This window comes from Tachyglossus aculeatus, chromosome 1, assembly GCF_015852505.1.
Source record: "Tachyglossus aculeatus isolate mTacAcu1 chromosome 1, mTacAcu1.pri, whole genome shotgun sequence".
Lineage (NCBI taxonomy): Eukaryota > Metazoa > Chordata > Mammalia > Monotremata > Tachyglossidae > Tachyglossus > Tachyglossus aculeatus.
The window spans coordinates 102,637,364-102,658,170 of record NC_052066.1 but is presented as its reverse complement, the minus strand read 5'-3'; the positions used below and the strand labels follow the sequence as shown (position 1 = coordinate 102,658,170).

The 20,807-nt window shown below is 45.2% G+C and overlaps 1 protein-coding gene across 2 annotated transcripts in view; it reads right to left on the bottom strand.

Annotated features, from left to right (window-relative positions):
* GYG1 (glycogenin 1) overlaps positions 1 to 20,807 on the bottom strand; it is a 45,650-nt gene that overhangs the window by 1,662 nt on the left and 23,181 nt on the right. For both annotated transcript variants that reach the window (XM_038748233.1, XM_038748241.1), the window contains exon 6: positions 7,750 to 7,969. In XM_038748233.1, coding sequence (XP_038604161.1) covers positions 7,750 to 7,969 — 220 coding nt within the window. The remainder of the gene's footprint in view (positions 1 to 7,749; positions 7,970 to 20,807) is intronic.

Below are 20,807 nucleotides of genomic sequence, written 5' to 3'. Positions count from 1 at the left end.
ATTCCCAACCTTCTTGGGCTCGATTTAACCTTCCAAAGTTACAGCAGGAATAATCATAATAATGGTATTTGCTAAGCGCTTACTATGTGCAAAGTACTCTAAGCGCTGGGGACGTTACAAGGTGATCAGGTTGTCCCACGGGGGGCTCGCAGTCTTAATCCCCATTTTACGGAGGTAACTGAGGCACGGAGAAGTGGCTTGCCCAAAGTCACACAGCTGGGATTTGAACCCATGACCTCTGCCTCCAAAGCCCGTGCTCTTTCCACTGAGCCACGCTGCTTCTCCGAGCAGATCATCCCACTTCTCCAGTTGAGCCCGACTTATTCCGAGACCAGAGGGTGCAGCTGTCTGAGCAAGATCGTGGAAGGTCGCAAAGGCCGGGGTGGGATGGAAACAGCAGTGGCAACGTGAACACAGGGAAGGGGATTCTACGTTCACTCCTGTCCAGCCAATGCTCGGTGGAAACGGGGCTGTGTGAGCAACTAAAATTAAAAGAGAATGTCATGGAAATCAGCACTTCGGCTTCCCGGACTTGCCATGCGCCTTTCCCAAGCTGTGAACAGCCGGACTGGAGTTTCACCTCCTCTTCTTCTCCCTTCCCATGTTACGCTGGTGGAGAAGATAGCAAGCAACAAAATGGCCCAAAGGAAGCAGTTGGGAGAAGAGGAGATGGAAGGATGGGAAGAGCCCAGGGCCCATATCACTGGATTGATAGAAGTCTTCCCAATTAGTTGCCGCTGTTTTTTTTTCCTTTTTCCCCTCTGTCCTTAGCCCAAGCAGAAATTAGTTTTTTACTGCATTTGGGGCCTACTGTCCTGGAAGCAGGGGTTCTGGGCTCTAAATCCCACCTCCGCCACTTGCCTGCTGTTTGATCTTGGGCAAGTCACTTAACTTCTCTGGGCCTCAGTTTCCTCATTTGAAAAATGGGGATTCAATACCTGTTTTCCCTCCCCCTTAGCCTGTGAGCCCCATGTGGGACAGGGACTGAGCCCAATCCTTTTTTTTTTTTTAAATAGTATTTGTTAAGCACTTACTATGTGCCAGGCACTGTAGTAAGCACTGAGAAATATACAAGTTAATCAGGTTGTGCACAGTCCATGTCCCACATGGGGCTCTCAGCCCTAATGCCTAACTTACAGATGAGAGAATGGAGAAGTTAAGTAAGTTAAGTTAACTAAGTTAACTAAGTTAAGTTAAGCCCAAGGTGTCACAGCAGACAAGTGGCAGAACCGGAATTAGAACCCAGGTCCTCTAACCCAAGCTCTCTCCACTCAGTCATGCTGCTTCCCTGATTATCTAGTACAGTGCTTAGTACCCACAGTGCTTAACAAAAGCTATTGTTATTATTATTATTTTACTATAATTATTATTACTGCTACAAACTTTAAAAGACCTACGAAAAGCACAGTAGGGCTATGAGCTTCCCTAAGCAGCGTAGCTTAGTGGAAAGAGCACGGGCATGGGAGTAAGAGATTGTGGGTCTAATCCCAGCTCCGCAACTTGTCAGCTGTGTGATTTTGGGCAAGTCACTTAACATCTCTGTGCCTCAGTTACCACATCTGTAAATTGGGGATTAAAATTGTGAGCCCCACGTGAGACAACCTGATTACGCTGTAGCTCCCCCGGTGCTTAGAACAGTGCTTGGACATAGTAAGCTCTTAAATACCATTATTATTATTATTATTATTAGCCATTCTCCCTCCACTTAGGTCTACACCTCTTAAGCACTTTGCTCACCCCACCCCCAGCTCCTCAGCACTAATGAACATGTACTCAACCAACTGATCAATCGTGGCTCAGTGGAAAGAGCACGGGCTTTGGTGTCAGAGGTCATGGGTTCGAATCCTGGCTCTGCCACATGTCTGCTGTGTGACCTTGGGCAAGTAACTTAACTTCTCTGAGCCTCAGTTACCTCATCTGTAAAATGGGGATTAAGACTGTGAGCCCCACATGGGACAACCTGATCACTTTGTATCCCCCCAGCACTTAGAACACTGCTTTGCACATAGTAAGCGCTTAACAAATGCCAACATTATTATTATTATTATTATGTATTGAGCATTTACTGTGTGCAGAGCACAGTACTAAGCAGTTGGGAGAGTACACGATAACAATATAACAGAGTCGGTAGACACATTCCCTGCACACAGTAAACACACAGTCTAGAGGGGGAGGCAGACATTAATATAAAAAAATCAATTACGGATATGGACACGTATGTTCTGATGCTTCCCCATTTTAATTATTTTAACGTCCGCCTCACCCACGAGACTGTAAGCTCCTTGTGCGCAGGGATCTTGTCTACTGATTTTATGGTACTCTCCCAAACACTTAGTACCATTAGTACACTTAGTACCCCTGTATAAAACCCCTGTACCACCTTGCCTCCTCTTATCTCACCTTCCTACAACCCAGCCCGCAAACTTCAGTCCCCTAAGGCCGACCAACTCACTGTACTTCCAACTCATCTATCTTTCCACCAACCTCCTGCCCCTATTCTGCTTTTTTACTCTCCTCACCTTCAAAACCGTATTGTAGACACATTTCCTCCAAGAGGCTTTCCCTAACTCTTCACTTCCTCTTTTCTCCCACCCATCTGTGTCACCCTGATTTTCTCATTCAGTTCATTCAATCGTATTTATTGAGCGCTTACTGTGTGCACAGCACTGTACTAAGTGCTTCGGAAGTACAAGTTGTCAACATATAGAGACGGTCCCTACCCAACAACAGGCTCACAGTATAGAAGTTCACCCCTCCCTCAGCCCTACAGCAGTTATGTACATATGTTTTATGTACATAACTTTTAGACTGTGAACCCACTGTTGGGTAGGGACTGTCTCTAGATGTTGCCAACTTGTACTTCCCAAGCGCTTAGTACAGTGCTCTGCACACAATAAGCGCTCAATAAATACGATTGATTGATTGATTGATCTGTAATTTATTTACTTATATGATGTCGGTCTCCCCCTCTAGGCTTTACTATTCTATTTATTTTATTTCGTTAATATGTTTTGTTGTCTGTCTCCCCCCTTCTAGACTGTGAGCCCGTTGTTGGGTAGGGACCGTCTCTATATGTTGCCAACTTGTACTTCCCAAGCACTTAGTACAGTGCCCTGCACACAGTAAGCGCTCAATAAATACGACTGAATGAATGAATTCTCTGTACACAGTAAGTACTCAGTTCTCTGACTGACTGAAGAGGAAAGACAGCCAGATGGCTCAAAAGATTCCCCCCCACTAAGATTATTCTGTATGTATGTATATATGTTTGTACATATTTATTACTCTATTTATTTTACTTGTACATATCTATTCTATTTATTTTATTTTGTTAGTATGTTTGGTTTTGTTCTCTGTCTCCCCCTTTTAGACTGTGAGCCCACTGTTGGGTAGGGACTGTCTCTATATGTTGCCAACTTGTACTTCCCAAGTGCTTAGTACAGTGCTCTGCACACAGTAAGCGCTCAATAAATACGATTGATTGATTGATTGATTATTCTGCAGCTGCTCCTTCTGATGACCCTTCAAATTCCCTGCATGACTAGGCTACTGATCACTGTTTGTCTCCCCCTCTAGACTGTAAGCTCATCATGGGCAGGAAATGTGTTTGTTTTATTGTTATACTGTAAACTCCCTAGGGCTCTGCACACAGTAAGCGCTCAATAAATACAACTGACTGACCAAAGTAATGTGCCCAGGGGGGCCAGTTTTTCAAAGAATAATAATAATAATAACGGCATTTGTTAAGCGCTTACTATGGGCTGAGCACTGTTCTAAGTGCTGGGGTAGATACAAGGTTATCAGGTTGTCCCACGTGGGACTCACAGTCTTAATACCCATTTTACAGATGAGGTAACAGGCACAGAGAAATGGGGATTAAGACTGTGAGCCCCATGTGGGACAACGTGGTCACCCTGTAACCTCCCCAGCGCTTAGAACAGTGCTTTGCATATAGTAAGAGCTTAATAAATGCCATTAAAAAAAAAAGTGACTTGCCCGAAGTCACACAGGTGGCAAGTAGCGGAGGAGGGATTAGAACCCACGACCTCGGACTCCCAAGCCTGGGCTCTTTCCACTGAGCTATGCTAAGAATACTATTTTCAGATAGGTTATGAACCAAGGCTCAAAATATTAGCCTCCGGGAAGTGACAGGAGTTTCAATCCACTTAATCTTCCTGTCTCATGGCTGCCTCTCCCATCACCGTCATCCTCCCTCCCAGAAGCCCACCATTTCAGCATTGGCCTCAACATTTTTTTTTTAATGGTATGTTAAGCGCTTATCACCCCCTCTCCATCCCCCCATCTTACCTTGTTCCCTTCCCCACAGCACCTGTATATATGTATATATGCCTGTACATATTACTCTATTTATATATTTCACTTGTACATATCTATTCTATTTATTTTGTTAGTATGTTTGGTTTTGTTCTCTGTCTCCCCCTTTTAGACTGCGAGCCCACTGTTGGGTAGGGATTGTCTCTATATGTTGCCAACTTGTACTTCTCAAGCACTAAGTACAGTGCTCTGCACACAGTAAGCGCTCAATAAATACAATTGATTGATTGATTGACAGGCACTTTACAAAGTGCTGCAGTAGAGACAAGCTAATTAGATTGGACCCAATCCATGTCTCACATGGGACTCCCAGTCTCAAACCCCGCTTTACAGATGTGGTAACTGAGGCATAGAAAATAATAATAATAATATTAATGATGGCATATGTTAAGTGCTTACTATGTGCCAAGCACTGTTCTAAACGCTGAAAGTGACTTGCCCAAGGTCACACAGCAGACAAGTTGGGGAGCCAGGATTAGAAATTCAGTTCTGTGGCTCCCAGGCTCATGCTCTTTCCATTAGGCCACACTGCTGCTTGCTGTCGTTCAATCAGTCAATCAGTCAGTGGTATTTACTGAGCGCTTACTGTATGTTTACTCTGTACTAAGTGCTTGGGAGAGTACAATATAACAGAGTTGGTAGACAAGCGTTTCCTTCCAACAATGAGCTTATAGTCTACCTATGGCCAAGACCTGCTTTTATTCCTACTCATCTCCTGTATTTGCCCCTTCCTCCACCCGACCCAAACAGCCCCCACCATGGTACAAGCTCTGGTACTTCCCAAGCGCTTAGTACAGTGCTCTGCACACAGTAAGCGCTCAATAAATACGATTGATGATGATGATGATGATGATGGTAATACTTCAGCTAGACTACTGCCTCAGCCTCATCACTGGCCTCCCTGTCTGCAAACACTCCCACTCCAATCTTAGCTACAACACCGTTCACTGCTGCACACATCAGGACCTTGAAGCCAACCCTCAGTCCCCAGCTCTCCCCTCTTCTCAAAACCCTCCCCCGGATCCCCCCCCCACCCCATCCCTCTGCAGAAAACAAAAACTCCTTGCAATCGCTTCAAGTCTCTTCAAGGACTTTCCCTACCCGAACTTTCTGCTGTCTTCATCCGCTAGCCCGCCATTCGCTCACTTCATTCTCCCAGGCCAGTTTTTCCATTTTACCTCGCCCTCGACTGATCTTCCATTTCTGTTCCACCTGAATCCGAAGTTACCTCCTCCCTGGGATCCCACTGTGGCTCTGACTCTTGTTCCCGAATCCCGACTCCATCAACTAATCAATGATATTTACCGAGTGGTGACTGCGTGCCAAGCACTGTACTAAGCGCTTGGGAGAGTACAGTACAACAGAGGTGGTGGACACACACGATCCCCGCCCACTCCTTTTCAATCTTACCCCTGCTGGAAACCAGTTCCCCTCCCACATCCCTGCCTCACCTTATCTCTCCTAATTCCTAATGGCATTGACAGGGCCTCTGCTCAAGGAAAAACCCTTTAGCTTTTTACAGAACTGCTGAATTCTCTCGAGTGCAAGCTCACTGTAGACAGGGATCGTGTCTACCAACTCTGCCGTACTGTGTCCTCCCGAGCGCTTAGTACAGTGCTCTCTGCACACAGGAAGCACCCAATAAACACCACGGACTGATTGCTCTCCCGCTGACCCCCGACTTGAGTAGAATTCAACTGCGACAAGTTTCTCCTATTGTTTTTCAGCTAAAGTCAGATACAACTTGAAAAAGTCCCTATCAATAGCCTGGCAGCGTTCCTCGGACATTCATTCATTCGATCGTATTTATTGAGCGCTTACTGTGTGCAGAGCACTGTACTAAGCGCTTGGGAAGTACAAGTTGGCAGGTTTCATCTGGTGCCCATAGCCCAAGAGCACTTGGGTGGCAGCTTCCACAGAACTCTGCTACGCTCCTACCTCCAATCAATCAATCGTATTTATTGAGCGCTTACTGTGTGCAGAGCACTGTACTAAGCGCTTGGGAAGTACAAGTTGGCAACATATAGAGACAGTCCCTACCCAACAGTGGGCTCACAGTCTAAAAACCCCACAGGCTGTAGAGAAAGTTGATTCCTTTCTACAGCTACGGTTAGAAATACATCACAGCCGGGTATTGTACAGTTGCCAATTTGGGTCAAAGGGGTTGGGGGGGTCCTGGGTGAATTAGTGAAAGATGGTAGTTGTTTTTTTGTTTTTAATATCGCGTTTCAGCCCTCCCTTTCTTTTCTCTTTCAATCTGACCGTGGGGCAGCTACCCATAGAAGAAAAACTCTAGTCTCTCCTTTCTAAATGCTGCCTCTGTGTAATCTCCTGCTGAGCTTGTTAAAGTGATACTTTGTTAGCCTTAGCGGAGATCAAAAGTTACCTTCTTTAAAGTAAAGCCTACCAGTGGCCTTTTGGCAGAATAAAGCGAGGAATGTCCTCCCTTCACACATCCATCAAGCTGGCTCTCTTCCTCCCTTCAGAGCCCTACTGAGAGCTCGCCTCCTCCAGGAGGCCTTCCCAGACTGAGCCTCCATTTTCCTCTCCTCCTCCCCATCCCCCCGCCCTACCTCCTTCCCCTCCCCACAGCACTTGTATATACATTTGTACAGATTTATTACTCTATTTTACTTCTACATATTTACTATTCTATTTATTTGTTAATGATGTGCATATAGCTATAATTCTATTTGTTCTGACGGTTTTGACCCGTCTACATGTTTTGTTTTGTTGTCTATCTCCCCCTTCTAGACTGTGAGCCCGTTGTTGGGTAGGGACCGTCTTTATATGTTGCCGACTTGTACTTCCCAAGCGCTTAGTACAGTGCTCTGCACACAGTAAGCCCTCAATAAATACGACTGAATGAATGTAGTGAGCATGTCTGACTTACCACAAAGTCCAGATTTCTAAGGGCTGACTTATAATTTACAGTACCAAACTTACAATAACCAAATTAAGGCCTACTGCAGTCATTTGAGCTAAATACTATCCTTCCTCGGAGCACTCAGCTTACACCTGAAAGATGTTTTCCACAAACTCATTTTGAGCCTCAACTCCTAGCCCAAATTAACACAACCAACTTATGTGGTACAACGAATTAAAACATTTTAACATCAACCCCTAGTATTTGAGATAGAAGATATTTGGAGACCACCCACTACTGACTTCATGGTTCAGAAGCTACTATTTATTACTCGTATTAGTCAGGATTGTTTGTACAGGCCTGTGCAAAGAGTGCCCCCTCAATATCTTTAACAGGACACGGAAGGGCCAGAGCCTTTTTCTGGTCCTGGAACACAGTTTTCCTGTTTCTTCCTTCCTGCTACACTTGATTTCCTTTCTGTTTCGGCTTCACGCTTCCCTCAACCCAGACGGAACATCGCGTTACCTGAACGGAGAAACGGCACCTACCGCCTTCAGGCCCGCGGCGCTGTCCTTGACCACCCCGTACTGCTGGAGCAGGGGCAGAATGTGCGTGGTGAAAATGTCCCACCACAAGTTGAGGAACTCGGGGTGAATCATCGTGGGGTCCTGCATCTCGTCTTTTACGCTTTTCGTCTTGGGGTCGTACGTGTAATTCCACGGCTTGATCCGGCCCAGGAAATGCACGACTTTGGCGTTTGCCCCAAACCTGCCGAACAACACACAAGCCGTAAGTGCCAGATGGAGCCTTTTTCCTAAACAGTATTCGTTAAAGCGCTTACTTTGTGCCAGGCACTGCATTAAGTAATGGGGAAGACACAAGACAATGAGGTTGGACACAGTCCCCGTCCCACATAGGGCTCACAGACTTAATTCCCATTTTTTAGATGAGGAAATTGAGGAATAGAGAAGTAGAGTGACTTGCCCCAGGTCACGCAGCAGGCAAGTGGCAGAGCTGGGATTAGAAACCAGGTCCTCTGACTTCCAGAACCTCCCTGTTTTCCACTAGGTCACGTTGCCTTCTGTCTCTTGGTTCATTCATTCAAACGTATTTATTGAGCGCTTACTGTGTTCAGAGCACTGTACTAAGAGCTTGGAAAGTACAAAGCGCTTGGAAAGTACAATTCGGTAACAAATAGAGATGGTCCCACAGCTCGCTCTCGGGTGGTGGAATGGAATATAATCACAATGCACATAGCAATCAATCATATTTATTGAGCGCTTACTGTGTGCAGAGCACTGTACTAAGCGCTTGGGAAGTACAAGTTGGCTGGGAACAGCATGTGTTCCCACAAGGCCCAATACTTAGAGCTGGCCTGGTGCTGCTTCAATGCTAATTCTGAGCAGCAGGGATCCCGGGGGGATGCTCAAAAAATCCTAGCTGATGGACTGACAAGGAAATAGACGCGATCAGTACATCAGAGTGCTTCCCAATTAAAAGCAGAAGTTGAACTAAGGCCAAAATGACGTGGGCTCTAGGCACAAAATTCTAGTATCACTTCCCGGCTCAGCAAGTACAGCAGCACGGACCTTGACGGAGACCAGGCCACAGCCATGTAAGACTCTTAGTAGCGATTGTGCATAGTAATAATAATGATATAATAATATTCACTCATATTTCTTGAGTGCTTACTGTGTGCAGAGCAGCATACTAAGTGCTTGGGAAGTAGAAGTCGGCAACAATAATAATAATAATAGTAACAGTGCCATTTGCTAAGTGCTTACTATGTGCCGACCAATCTACTGAGATCCCGGATAGACACAAAATAATCAGCTCAGATGCACGTGGCTAAAAGTCTAAGTAGGTGGGAGAAGAGGTGTTTAATTTTCATTTTACAGATGAGGAAACTGAAGCACAGAGCACTTAAGTGACTTGCCCAGAGTCACAAGGCAGGCAATTGGCAAAGCTGGAAATCATACCCAGGCCCAAGTTTCTTCCATTAGGCCCCGCTACTTCTCCTGAAATACAACTCACAATACCAACTCTGTCATTTGTTTCCACTTCTGAAGTTCTTTGCCATGTCATGCCTTACTGTGGTTAACGCCAGAATGGAGAGGAGGAAGCACTGGTGCAAATTTGGAAAAGTGGTCACTGTGTGTGCTGCTATCTGTAAACCCATTCATTCATTCAATAGCATTTACTGAGCATTTAATGTGTGCAGAGGTTAGTACACTAAGCGCTTGGAAAGTACAATTCAGTGGACAATTCCTACCCAACAACGGGTTCACAGTCTAGAATGGGGGGGAGATAGACAACAAAACAAAACAAAGCAAGTAAACAGGCATTACCAGCATCAATATAAATAGAATTATAGATATATACACACCGTTAATAAAATAAATGGAATAACAAATATCTACACAAATTCTTACCTTAAACTCAAACCCCTATAAAGTCAATTTTACCTATTGAGGAGCATTCTGCCTTTAAAAAAACCTACTCATTACCTATGCTTACTGTAAATGATTTCGCCCCTCTGATACACGTTTACTTCACTTCCTTTGACTTTTTTTTTTTTACCATTTGTGTTTACAAGTAGGATCCTTATGAAAGAATGGAAATGGGTTCATAAGGAACTGCACTGTAAAGATGCAGCCATTGCCATCTTGTCTTTCTCATCTTAAAGAAAACTAACTTCAAGTTACTGAGGAGTACCAGGTTGTAAAGTTAGTTTGTGACAGTGATGGGTGATGGACCTTTGATTGTGACTTGAGTTTATTTCAATGAATCAATCATTATTTTTGAGTGCCTATTGTGTCCAGTGCCCTGTATTACGTTCTTGGGAGTGTTCAATAGAATGAGTAGAGGTAATCCTTGACCACAAAGAATGTCAGATAGCAGGAGACAGATACTAAATTATAATCAGAAGAAAGTCTTAGTTTATCGGATACATACATGCTACGTGGGTTGTAAGTATTTATAACATGGGTTGTAAGTATTTACAAAATGGGTTGGAAGTATTTGAAGTGCTGAAATGGCACGGAAGTCCTGATGTGGGAGTTTGGGGGTATAAAGTGGGGAGATCAGAAATAACTCATGGAAGGCCTGCTGGAAGAGATGGGACTTCAGAAGGACTTGATGACGGGGCGACCTGTGATCCTTGGGATAGGAAAGTCAGGGGAAAGGAGAATGTTCCAGGCAGGAGATAGGACAAGAACAGTGGAAAAAGAGGCAGAGTAGGTTGGTTTCAGAGAAATGAAGAGTGGGAACTTGGAAATGAGAGAAGTGTGGGAGAACAGAGTAGCAAGATAAGTAGGAGGGAGAGAAATGACTGAGTACCTTACAACCAATGGCCAGGAGTCTCTATGTCACACAGGGATAAATGAACAACCACTGGAAGTGAAGTTTTTGAGGAGTTGAGAGATGTGCAGGGTGATGTTCTAAAAAAAATATAAGTATGGACTGGAGAGAAGAGATGCTAAAGACAGAAAGATCAGGGAGAAGGTTGTTACATGTTTCCCCTACCCAACATGTATTACCATGTTCCCATTTCAAAGTAGGAATGGAAGTCAAAAATGTCTCTATTTCAGATCTTGGGGGATATTTCTTTTTATTAATCCAAATCAGCATGACTGGGAGTTATTCTGCATCTTGATTCTCAGCCCTCTTTCATTGATCTGCCTTGTCTGAAGATATAAGTAAAATCCATCCTTTAGTTACAGAATGGCGTCGGGACCTGGGGTATGACTTGTTCTCCACCCCCACCCCTTGTTGAATCAATCAATAAATCATATTTATTAATAACAACAACAACAATAATTATGGTATTTGTTAAGCACTTACTATATGCCAGGCACTGTTTTAAATACTGGGGTAATAATAATAATTATGGTATTTGTTAAGCACTTACTCTATGCCAAGTACTGTACTAAATGCTGGGGAAGAAGATACAAGGTTATTAGGTTGTCCTGCATGGGACTCACAGTCTTAATCCCCATTTTACAGATGAGGGAATCAATGCACAGAGAAGTTAAGTGTCTTGCCCAAGGTCGCACAGCACATAATCAATCAACCAATCGTATTTATTGAGCGCTTACTATGTGCAGAGCACTGTACTAAGCGCTTGGGAAGTACAAATTGGCAACACATAGAGACAGTCCCTACCCAACAGTGGGCTCACAGTCTAAAAGGGGGAGACAGAGAACAGAACCAAACATACCAACAAAATAAAATAAATAGGATAGAAATGTACAAGTAAAATAAATAAATAAATAAATAAATAGAGTAATAAATATGTACAACCATATATACATATATACAGGTGCTGTGGGGAAGGGAAGGAGGTAAGATGGGGGGATGGAGGGGGGGATAAGTGGCAGAGCCAGAATTAGAACCCATGTCCTCTGACTCCCAAACCCACGCTCTTTCCACTAAGCCTGAGCACTTACTAAGAGTCCCTTACTAAGTGCTTGGGAGAGTACAATGTAACAGAGTTGGTGGAGTTGGTAGACTATAACGGAGTTGGTAAGCTCCTGCCCTGGGCCACCGTCAATGAAAAGGAGCAAGAAAAATGCATGAAGGAAGGAAGGAAGGGACCCAGTTCTGGCAGAAGGTGGTCCCTTTCTGGGACAGCTAGTGACTAGAAAGGAAGAGGAAATATTGGCAGCAGGAGGCAGGAAAGTCCAACTGACCTCAACCGGGAAGCAAGGTTAACAGGGAAAGCGAATGACTCACCACAGGACCGGAGAAGCCCAATTAGAAGGGGAGGTGGAGGGGGATTTGCGGGGGAGGGAAAGGGGCAGGCCTTCATCACAATGGCGTCCGCATTACTGACTGGTTTCCATTCTGACCAAGCAATGGGGGATTTGCACCGGCTTACTATGTTTCTTAAAATAATCATTCTAATTTTAACCTACCAGAATCTCAAATGAGATGTCCAGATCACAAGACACAGCTTGAATGGAGCCAGCGGCAATATGCTTATGTTAGCTGCTCCGCTAATCTCCGGTAACTTGACATCACTTACGGATCAGTTAGAATTTCCTCCATCGGCTAACAACCTTTAGGGGTGGGTATCTTGGTGAGAATACAGAACTGATTAGAGCGAAAAACCATCTGGGAACCTGGAGGGTGGAATCCCAGAGTAAGGCGGGGCCGCACGAGGTCATCGAGTCCATCCCCCTGCCTCCTGGCAGTTGAATGACTAGCCAGAAGCAGCCCAATTGTGGACTCAGACTATATTTGGCCCGCTGGGTCACTCAAGGTAGACTCCCTCTATAATAATAATAAAAAATAATGTTGGTATTTGTTAAGCGCTTACTATATGCCAAGCATTGTTCTAAGCACTGGGGTAGATACAAGGTAATCAGGTTGTCCCTGATTACATGATTGATTCACAGAGAAGTGAAGTGACTTGCCCGAAGTCACACAGCTGACATGTGAGGGAGCAGTGATTAGAACCCATGACCTCTGATTCCCAAGCCCGTGCTCTTACCACTAAGCCACACCGCTTCTAGATGCTAAGCTCCCCCTCTAGACTGTAAGCTCATTGTGGCCAGGTTGGGCTCAGCTACTGTCTTGGCCTTGGGGAGAGCTCTTTTCAGTCTGGACTTAATAAATGCCTGTTTATTGTTGTATTGTACTCTCCCAAGAGCTTAGTACAGTGCTCTGCACGAAGTGCTCAATAAACACGAGTGAATAAATAAATGACCTCACACCTGCTCAGACAGCTTTGCTTCCTGCTAAAGAGAGTGTGACTGTGAGTTGAGTGTGCCCTTCTCTTTTCCCTGGCCCAGAGACGGGGTGAGGCACCCAAAACCACCCAGCACCTTACCTGAGGGGCAAAAATGGCCAGGTCCCAACTTGCCCCGCCCCACTCCAGGGGGTCAGAGCTGGGAGGTGGGGTCCAGAGGTGGAAAGTCCCCAGCGAAGCCTCTCTCAGTCAATCCCTGGACAGGAGTGGGCATCTACTAGCACTTAAAGACTTTGGAATAGATGGGGTTGTCGGGTGGAAACTCCAGCACCGAAGAGAGTTAAGTTAAGGCCAGGCCCCAGCTTTCAAGCCCGAAGACAGGGGAAGACTGAGTCAGACTGACACAACCTAGGTCAGTTGAGTTGGGGCTGGGTATGGACATCCCTAGCCACCACTGCAGCCACCCCAACTTTGGGTATTTGGGGCAAGACAGGGCCTGATGTGGTGCCCGGGGAAATGTCCCAACTGGTCACCGTTATCCCAAGATGGATTCCTGAGGGACTCCCGCCAGGACACACCCTCCCACCTCATCATCGAGGCTGCACCGGTCCCTGACGACTCTCTTGGAGCAGCGAGCTTCCAACCAGCCGTGCTCCCACCCAGCAGCAGTTCGGACACTGCTAGACTGCCTCAGCTTGTCCATGAGGACGCCATGTGGGGCGGAATCAAATCCTCCCCGTGCTCTGGGTCAATGACACCTATCGCTTCTCCCCACCTACCCGGCTCTGACTCTCTCTCTCTTGGGAGAGAGTCCCTCCCTCCTCTCCCCCTTCCCTCCTCTCCCCCTCGTCCCCCTCTCCATCCCCCCATCTTACCTCCTTCCCTTCCCCACAGCACCTGTATATATGTATATATGGTTGTACATATTTATTACTCTATTTATTTATTTATTTATTTTACTTGTACATTTCTATCCTATTTATTTTATTTTGTTGGTATGTTTGGTTCTGTTCTCTGTCTCCCCCTTTTAGACTGTGAGCCCACTGTTGGATAGGGACTGTCTCTATGTATTGCCAATTTGTACTTCCCAAGCGCTTAGTACAGTGCTCTGCACATAGTAAGCGCTCAATAAATACGATTGATTGATTGATTGGGAGTTCCCCCAATCTGGCACCACCCACTCTCCCCAGAGTCATGCTGTTGCTGCTTTATATTTCTCTACCCTCCCAGGTGGTATTCCTCCATCATTCCCAGGCGCTGATGTGCTGCTAATTGAGCTGCCCTTTCCAGGGTCTCTTACAGATGAGAACATCTGTCCTTATCCAATCCTTGGGAACTTCTCCTGCCCTCGAGTTCTCAAGACTAACAACCAACGCTCTACAGTTACACCTGCCAATTCCTTAAATACCCTCAGCTGCATGTCATCAGACCCCACTACTTTAAATATATGGGGTTTGGGGAAGTCGCTGCTGTTTTCCCCATTGCCAACCGGGGAAACTCCTGCTAACTCCTTTGCCTTCTCTCCATCATTTATCGGCCTTGCCTCACTTGCTGCTGTGGGTGTAGATGGTGGGGGGGTAAGCGGGGAGAGAGACACGGGCTTGGGCACTAGAGGAGTTCCAGCTGAGCATGCTGCTGGGCTTGTGACTGCTTGTACGCCCCAGAGGGACTGAGGTAAAGCCTCTCAGAAAGTGGACCCTCTTCCTCACTTCATCAGGTTCAGTGTTCATTCAGGAGGTCTGGTACCCCCTGAAGACTGGAGATGGCCCTGGGATGGATTGGGGTAACAGACCCTGCATTTCTCCCCAGGTCCTCTAACTGTACTTTATCTAGTCACCCTGCATCCTAGGGACATGGTCTTCCCTATAGTAATACAGAAATATACCTAGCTAGGCCACCTTCTCTTCAAGCTCAAGATATAATTCAAATCACAGGACCACTAGAGTTGAGTGTGGTCCCTCCTAGACTGCTGGGACTGCAGTTCTCAACTATCCTGGGGCACGCGCTTAGTACAGTGCTCTGCACATAGTAAGCGCTCAATAAATACGATTGATGATTGGTTATAGGCCAATGTTTTGGGCTGGGGCCAAAATGGGGTTGGTCTGGCACTGGCCAGGTTGGGCTCAGCTACTGTCTTGGCCTTGTGGAGAGCTCTTTTCAGTCTGGACTAAATAATTAATTGTGGTATTTGTTAAGACCTTACTATGCCAAGCACTAAGCACTAGAATAATCAGGTCAGACACAGTCCTTGCCCACATGGGACTCACTGCCTGAAAACAGGTATTGAATCCCCATTTTATAGATGATTGCATGAATTATCATCATTATTACTATGATTAAGATCACCCAGCAGGCAAAATGCAGAACTAAGATTAGAACTCAGGTCCCCCAACTCCCAGGCCCGTGCTTTTTTAACTAGACCACACTCGCTGACGCTCGGCTCTGGCTGGGTTTGCTGCAGCCAAATCTAATGTCAGAATGAAAATATAGTATGAACCCACATATGACTCAAGGGTTCTAAAATAATCTGACTCGGTCAGCTAACACGGAAAGGGATTTGCTATTAGTACTTTTTGTTGCAATTCAGTCCAAGAGCATGAAAATAAAGAGCATGAAAATAGCGTGGCTCAGTGGAAAGAGCCCAGGCTTTGAAGTCAGAGGTCGTGGGTTCAAATCCCAGCTCTGCCACTTGTCAGCTGTGCGACTTTGGGCAAGTCACTTAACTTCTCTGGGCCTCAGTTCCCTTATCTGTAAAATGGGGATGAAGACTGTGAGTCCCCCGTGGGACAACCTGGTTACCTTGTATCTACCCCAGCGCTTAAAACAGTGCCTTGCACATAGTAAGCGCTTAACAAATACCAACGTTATTATTATTATTAGACTGAGGTCAGGCAGGGTTTTTTTTGTTTTGTTTTTTATCCTGCAAGATTGGGTGCTCACCCTGCCTCATGATGAGCCTGAATATGAAATATTTGCCAGCTGTTGCCCAGGAGTCCTGGCAGTTAAGAGTCCTCTATCCATCTGAATGAAGGAGCCTTGCAGGGAGAAAGCCTGCCAAGAAGATATACTGATGTCTCATCCAGATTCAAAACTTCCAGGACACATGTGGACACTGCTTTTGTGTTTTTTTGTTTCTTTTTAGTATTTTTAAGTGCTTACTATGTGCTAGGCATGCTACTAAGTGCTAGGGTAGACACAAGTTCATCAGGTTAGACAGTTCATGTCACACATGGGGCTCACGATCTTAAGCCCCGTTTTAAAGCTGAGGTAACTGGGGCACAGAGAAGTTAAGTGACTTGCCCAAGGTCACACAGCAGGCAAGTGGTGGAGTCCGTATTAGAACCCAGATCCTTCTCCCAGGCCCATATTCTTTCCACTAGGCCATGCTGCTTTTCACAGAACAATGCCAGTTGAGACTGGAACTATCTGTTCCCCTCTTCTTGTGAAGAAGGGCTTGGAGGTTAAGATCTGGAGATCACTTAGTCCCGTGATAAAAAGAAAAAAAAAAGAACAACGTTTGGAGAGAAGAAGTTACGATTACTCCACACAGATTTAGGAGGTTTCCTCAAAATCATAGTCAATGTTTAACAGTTTTTGACAAATATATTTACAGTATTAGCAGTACAAAGACAGATTCTAGTATACACACACCCCACACATCCCTCTCCCCCCCACCCCCAAGAATAGATTAAAAGTCCCTAAAATTAACAGGTAAATTCATTCTCTTGCTAGACTGTGAACTCTTTGAAGGTAGAGATCATGCCTACTAACGTCATTGTACTCTCCCATGTGCTCAGTACAGTGCTCTGTGTGCACAGGTGCTCAATAAATACTACTGATTTTATGACTATAATAAAGAGGTGCCAGAGTGATGAGAGAGGAAAGAGACAAACAAAAGTGCAGATGTGCCACGTGTCAGCCTTTTAACATAGCAGCCCACAGGTATTCTAGGTTGGTCTGTGAACCCACTGTTGGGTAGGGACCGTCTCTATATGTTGACAACTTGTACTTCCCAAGCGCTTAGTACAGTGCTCTGCACACAGTAAGTGCTCAATAAATATGACTGAATGAATGAATGGTCAGATAGACAAAGAGGTGTTTAATTAAAATAATGGAGTCCACCTCAAGTTGAATAAAATGGGATCCTTCTGGTATATTAAAAAAATCTCCCTCTTTTCTTCTAAGAATCTCGGGGTGTGTGTGTGTGTGTGTGTGTGTGTGTGTGTGTGTGTGTGTGTGTGTGTGTGGTGTGTGTGTGTGTGTGTGTGTGTGTGTGTGTGTGTGTGTGTGTGTGTGCGCGCACACAGCATAGTGTAGTAGATAGAACATGGACCTGGGAATCAGAAGGTCATGTGTTCTATTCCCGGCTCTGCCACTTGTCTGCGGTGTGATTTCACTCCTCTGGGCCTCAGTTACCTCATCTGTAAAATGGGGATGGAGACTGTGAGCCCCATGTTGAACAGGAACTGTGTCCAACCTGATTTGCTTGTATCCACCCCAGAGCTTAGAACGGTGCCTGCCACAAAGTATGCGATTAACAAATACCATAATAATAATAACAATACACAATAAAAAAATGTTTGTTTTACTGTGGCCAAAGATGACCCGGCATTCTGGGACAGGGCCAGGTGTGGTATCCAATTTGATTCCTGGCACGTAGTGCAGGCTCCCCTTTCTACTCCTCAACCCTGGACTCGGGAGAAGGGAGTAGACCGGCCCCTCACTGCCTCCACCCCTAAGTGGCACGAGCTCTTCTCTCCCTCCCTAGCATCTCCGTGGCCTTGGACGCTCTCCAAATTAAAAAAGACCTCCACATTAGCTTTCAAACAGGCCAAATAACAAGCGCTCCTTATTTGCTGTGGTTCAGACGGGGTAAATCTGGGCTGAGATATTTTGAACTTTAACATTTAAAGTCTCCAACTTGTTTTCATAAAAACCGGATATTAAAGCCCCAGATTCCATGGCTCACGGAATCCATACTGAAAGGCTTCTACCGGGAAAGGTAACCAGCACGTATCTTTAGCTTTCGGGCTAAGAGAAATGTTGAGGTAAGAGAAGACCTGGGATTTCTGGTACACATTTTGGTTATGCTGCTGCAATTAATCAATCAATTGTATTTATTGAGCGCTTACAGTGTGCAGAGCACTGTACTAAGCGCTTGGGAAGGACAAGTTGGCAACATATAGAGACAGTCCCTACCCAACAGTGGGCTCACAGTCTAAAAGGGGGAGACAGAGAACAAAACCAAACATACTAACAAAATAAAATAAATAGAATAATATGTACAAGTAAAATAAATAGAGTAATAAATATGTACAAACATATATACAGGTGCTGTGGGGAATATCCAGGTGCTGTGCTAATGAACAATTAGCAGTTCATATTCATGTTGTATCCGGCTCACATTACAGGGGTGTGGTTAGTGACAGATATTGAACACACTCTGGGAGCTCATTGTGGGCAGGAAATATGTCTGTAGTATTGTACTCTCCCAAGCGCTTAGTACAGTGCTTTGCACACAGTAAGCGCTCAGTAAATACAATTGAATGAATGGTCCTAACTGGGGTTTCTGAATGACCCTCCCTTTGTGATATCCAGGCTGCAGCTCAGTCTGAAAGGGGTTTCTGGGACATTTTTCCCTATGTTTAATAATAATAATAATGATTATGATGATGGCATTTGCTAAATGCTTACTATGTGCAAAGCACTGTTCTAAGATGTTTGAGCATCTCCATAGTAGAACAGGGGACAGTGGGATCCTGGCATTCCCTCTTGCCCCTGGCAATGCTGCTCTCCCAGCTGGAGACCTGTATACATCAATCAATCATATTTATTATTCTTTATGTTTCATTATTAAGCACTTACTATGTGCCAGGCACTGTACTATGCCCTGGGGCAGACACAAGATAATCAGGTTGGACACAGATCACCACATGGGGCTCACAGCCTTAATCCCCATTTTACAGATGACTGAACCGAGGCACAGAGAAGTTAAGTGATTTGCCCATTGTCACATAGCAATCAATCAATCAATCGTATTTATTGAGCGCTTACTGTGTGCAGAGCACTTGTACTAAGCGCTTGGGAAGTACAAGCTGGCAACACATAGAGACAGTCCCTACCCAACAGTGGGCTCACAGTCTAGAAAGGGGAGACAGAGAACAAAACCAAACATACTAACAAAATAAAATAAATAGGATAGGTACAAGTAAAATAATAGAGTAATAAATACGTACAAACATATAATAATAATGATGGCATTTGTTAAGGGCTTACTATGTGCAAAGCACTGTTCTAAGCGCTGGGGGGGTATACAAGGTGATCAGGTTGCCCCGCATGGGGCTCACAGTCATCATTCCCATTTTACAGATGAGGTAACTGAGGCTCCGAGAAGTGAAGCGACTTGCCCAAGGTCACACAGCAGACATGTGGGGGAGCAGACTAATGGCAGGGTCTGAATTAGAACTCAGGTCCTTCAGACTCCCAGGCCCTCGCTCTATCCACTAGGCCATGCTGCTTCTCCCTTCTAGACTGGGAGCCCATTGCTGGGTAGGGACCGTCTCTCTATGTTGCCAACGTGTTCTTCCCAAGTGCTTAAGCACAGTGCTCTGCACACAGTAAGCGCTCAATAAATACGATTGACTGAATGAATGAATTTATTTATTGGGCGGTTACTGTTCTCAGGACTAAGTGCTCGGAAGAAGGCAATACAACAGAGGGGGTAGGCACGTTCCCTGCCCACAAGGAGCTTGCTCCGGTGCTTAGAACAGTGCTTGGCACCGTCTCCCTCTCCATCCCCCCCATCTTACCTCCTTCCCTTCCCCACAGCACCTGTATATATGTACATATTTATTACTCTATTTATTTTATTTGTACATATCTATCCTATTAATTTTATTTTGTTAGTATGTTTGGTTTTGTTCCCTGTCTCCCCCTTTTAGACTGTGAGCCCACTGTTGGGTAGGGACTGTCTCTATATGTTGCCAATTTGTACTTCCCAAGCGCTTAGTACAGTGCTCTGCACATAGTAAGTGCTCAATACGATTGATTGATTGATTAACGAATACCATAATTATTAAAAGAGCTGACAGTCTAGATTTCCTCCTGGGATGGGGCTGCAGGGGACTGAGGTGGCAACCTGGGTCCTGTGGCTAGCTCTCGGGGGGGGAACATCAGCCACTCCTGACCTGCTTTAAGGCTCTATCCCTCTTGCTTATCCACTCTCTTCTCCCACTAGAGCCAGCTCACAAACTTCCCTCCTCTCGAGCTAACCTACTCACTGGGACTCATGATCACCTGATAATAATAATAATAATAATAACAATAATTGCGGTATTTGTTAAGTGCTTACTACGTTCACCCACCCTTAGCACCCCAGCACTCATGTACATGTACGGTACTCATGTACAGTCCTTCTAGACTGTGAGCCCGCTGGTGGGTCGGGACCGTCTCTGTGTGTTGCCGACTTGTACTTCCCAAGCGCTTAGTACAGTGCTCTGCACACAGTGAGCGCTCAATAAATATGATTGATTGATTGATACGTAGCCGCGATTTATTTACTTCTATTAATGTGTGTGTCCCCCTCTAGACTGTGAGGTTGTTGTGGGGAAGTACTGCGTTACCAACTCCATGGCATATATGCTTCCAAGCACTTGGTATGGCTGTGTGACTGTCAGCTGTGTGACTTGGGGCAAGTCACTTCACTTCTCTGTGACTCAGTTACCTCATCTGTAAAATAGGGATTACTACTGTGAGCCCCACATGGGACAACCTGATTATCTTGTATTTACCCCAGTGCTTAGAAAAGTGCTTGGCACATAGTAAGCGCTTAACCATCATTATTATTATTATTATTACAGTGTTCGGCACATAGTAAGCATTCAATAAATACAATCAATTGATTGATAGCTGCTT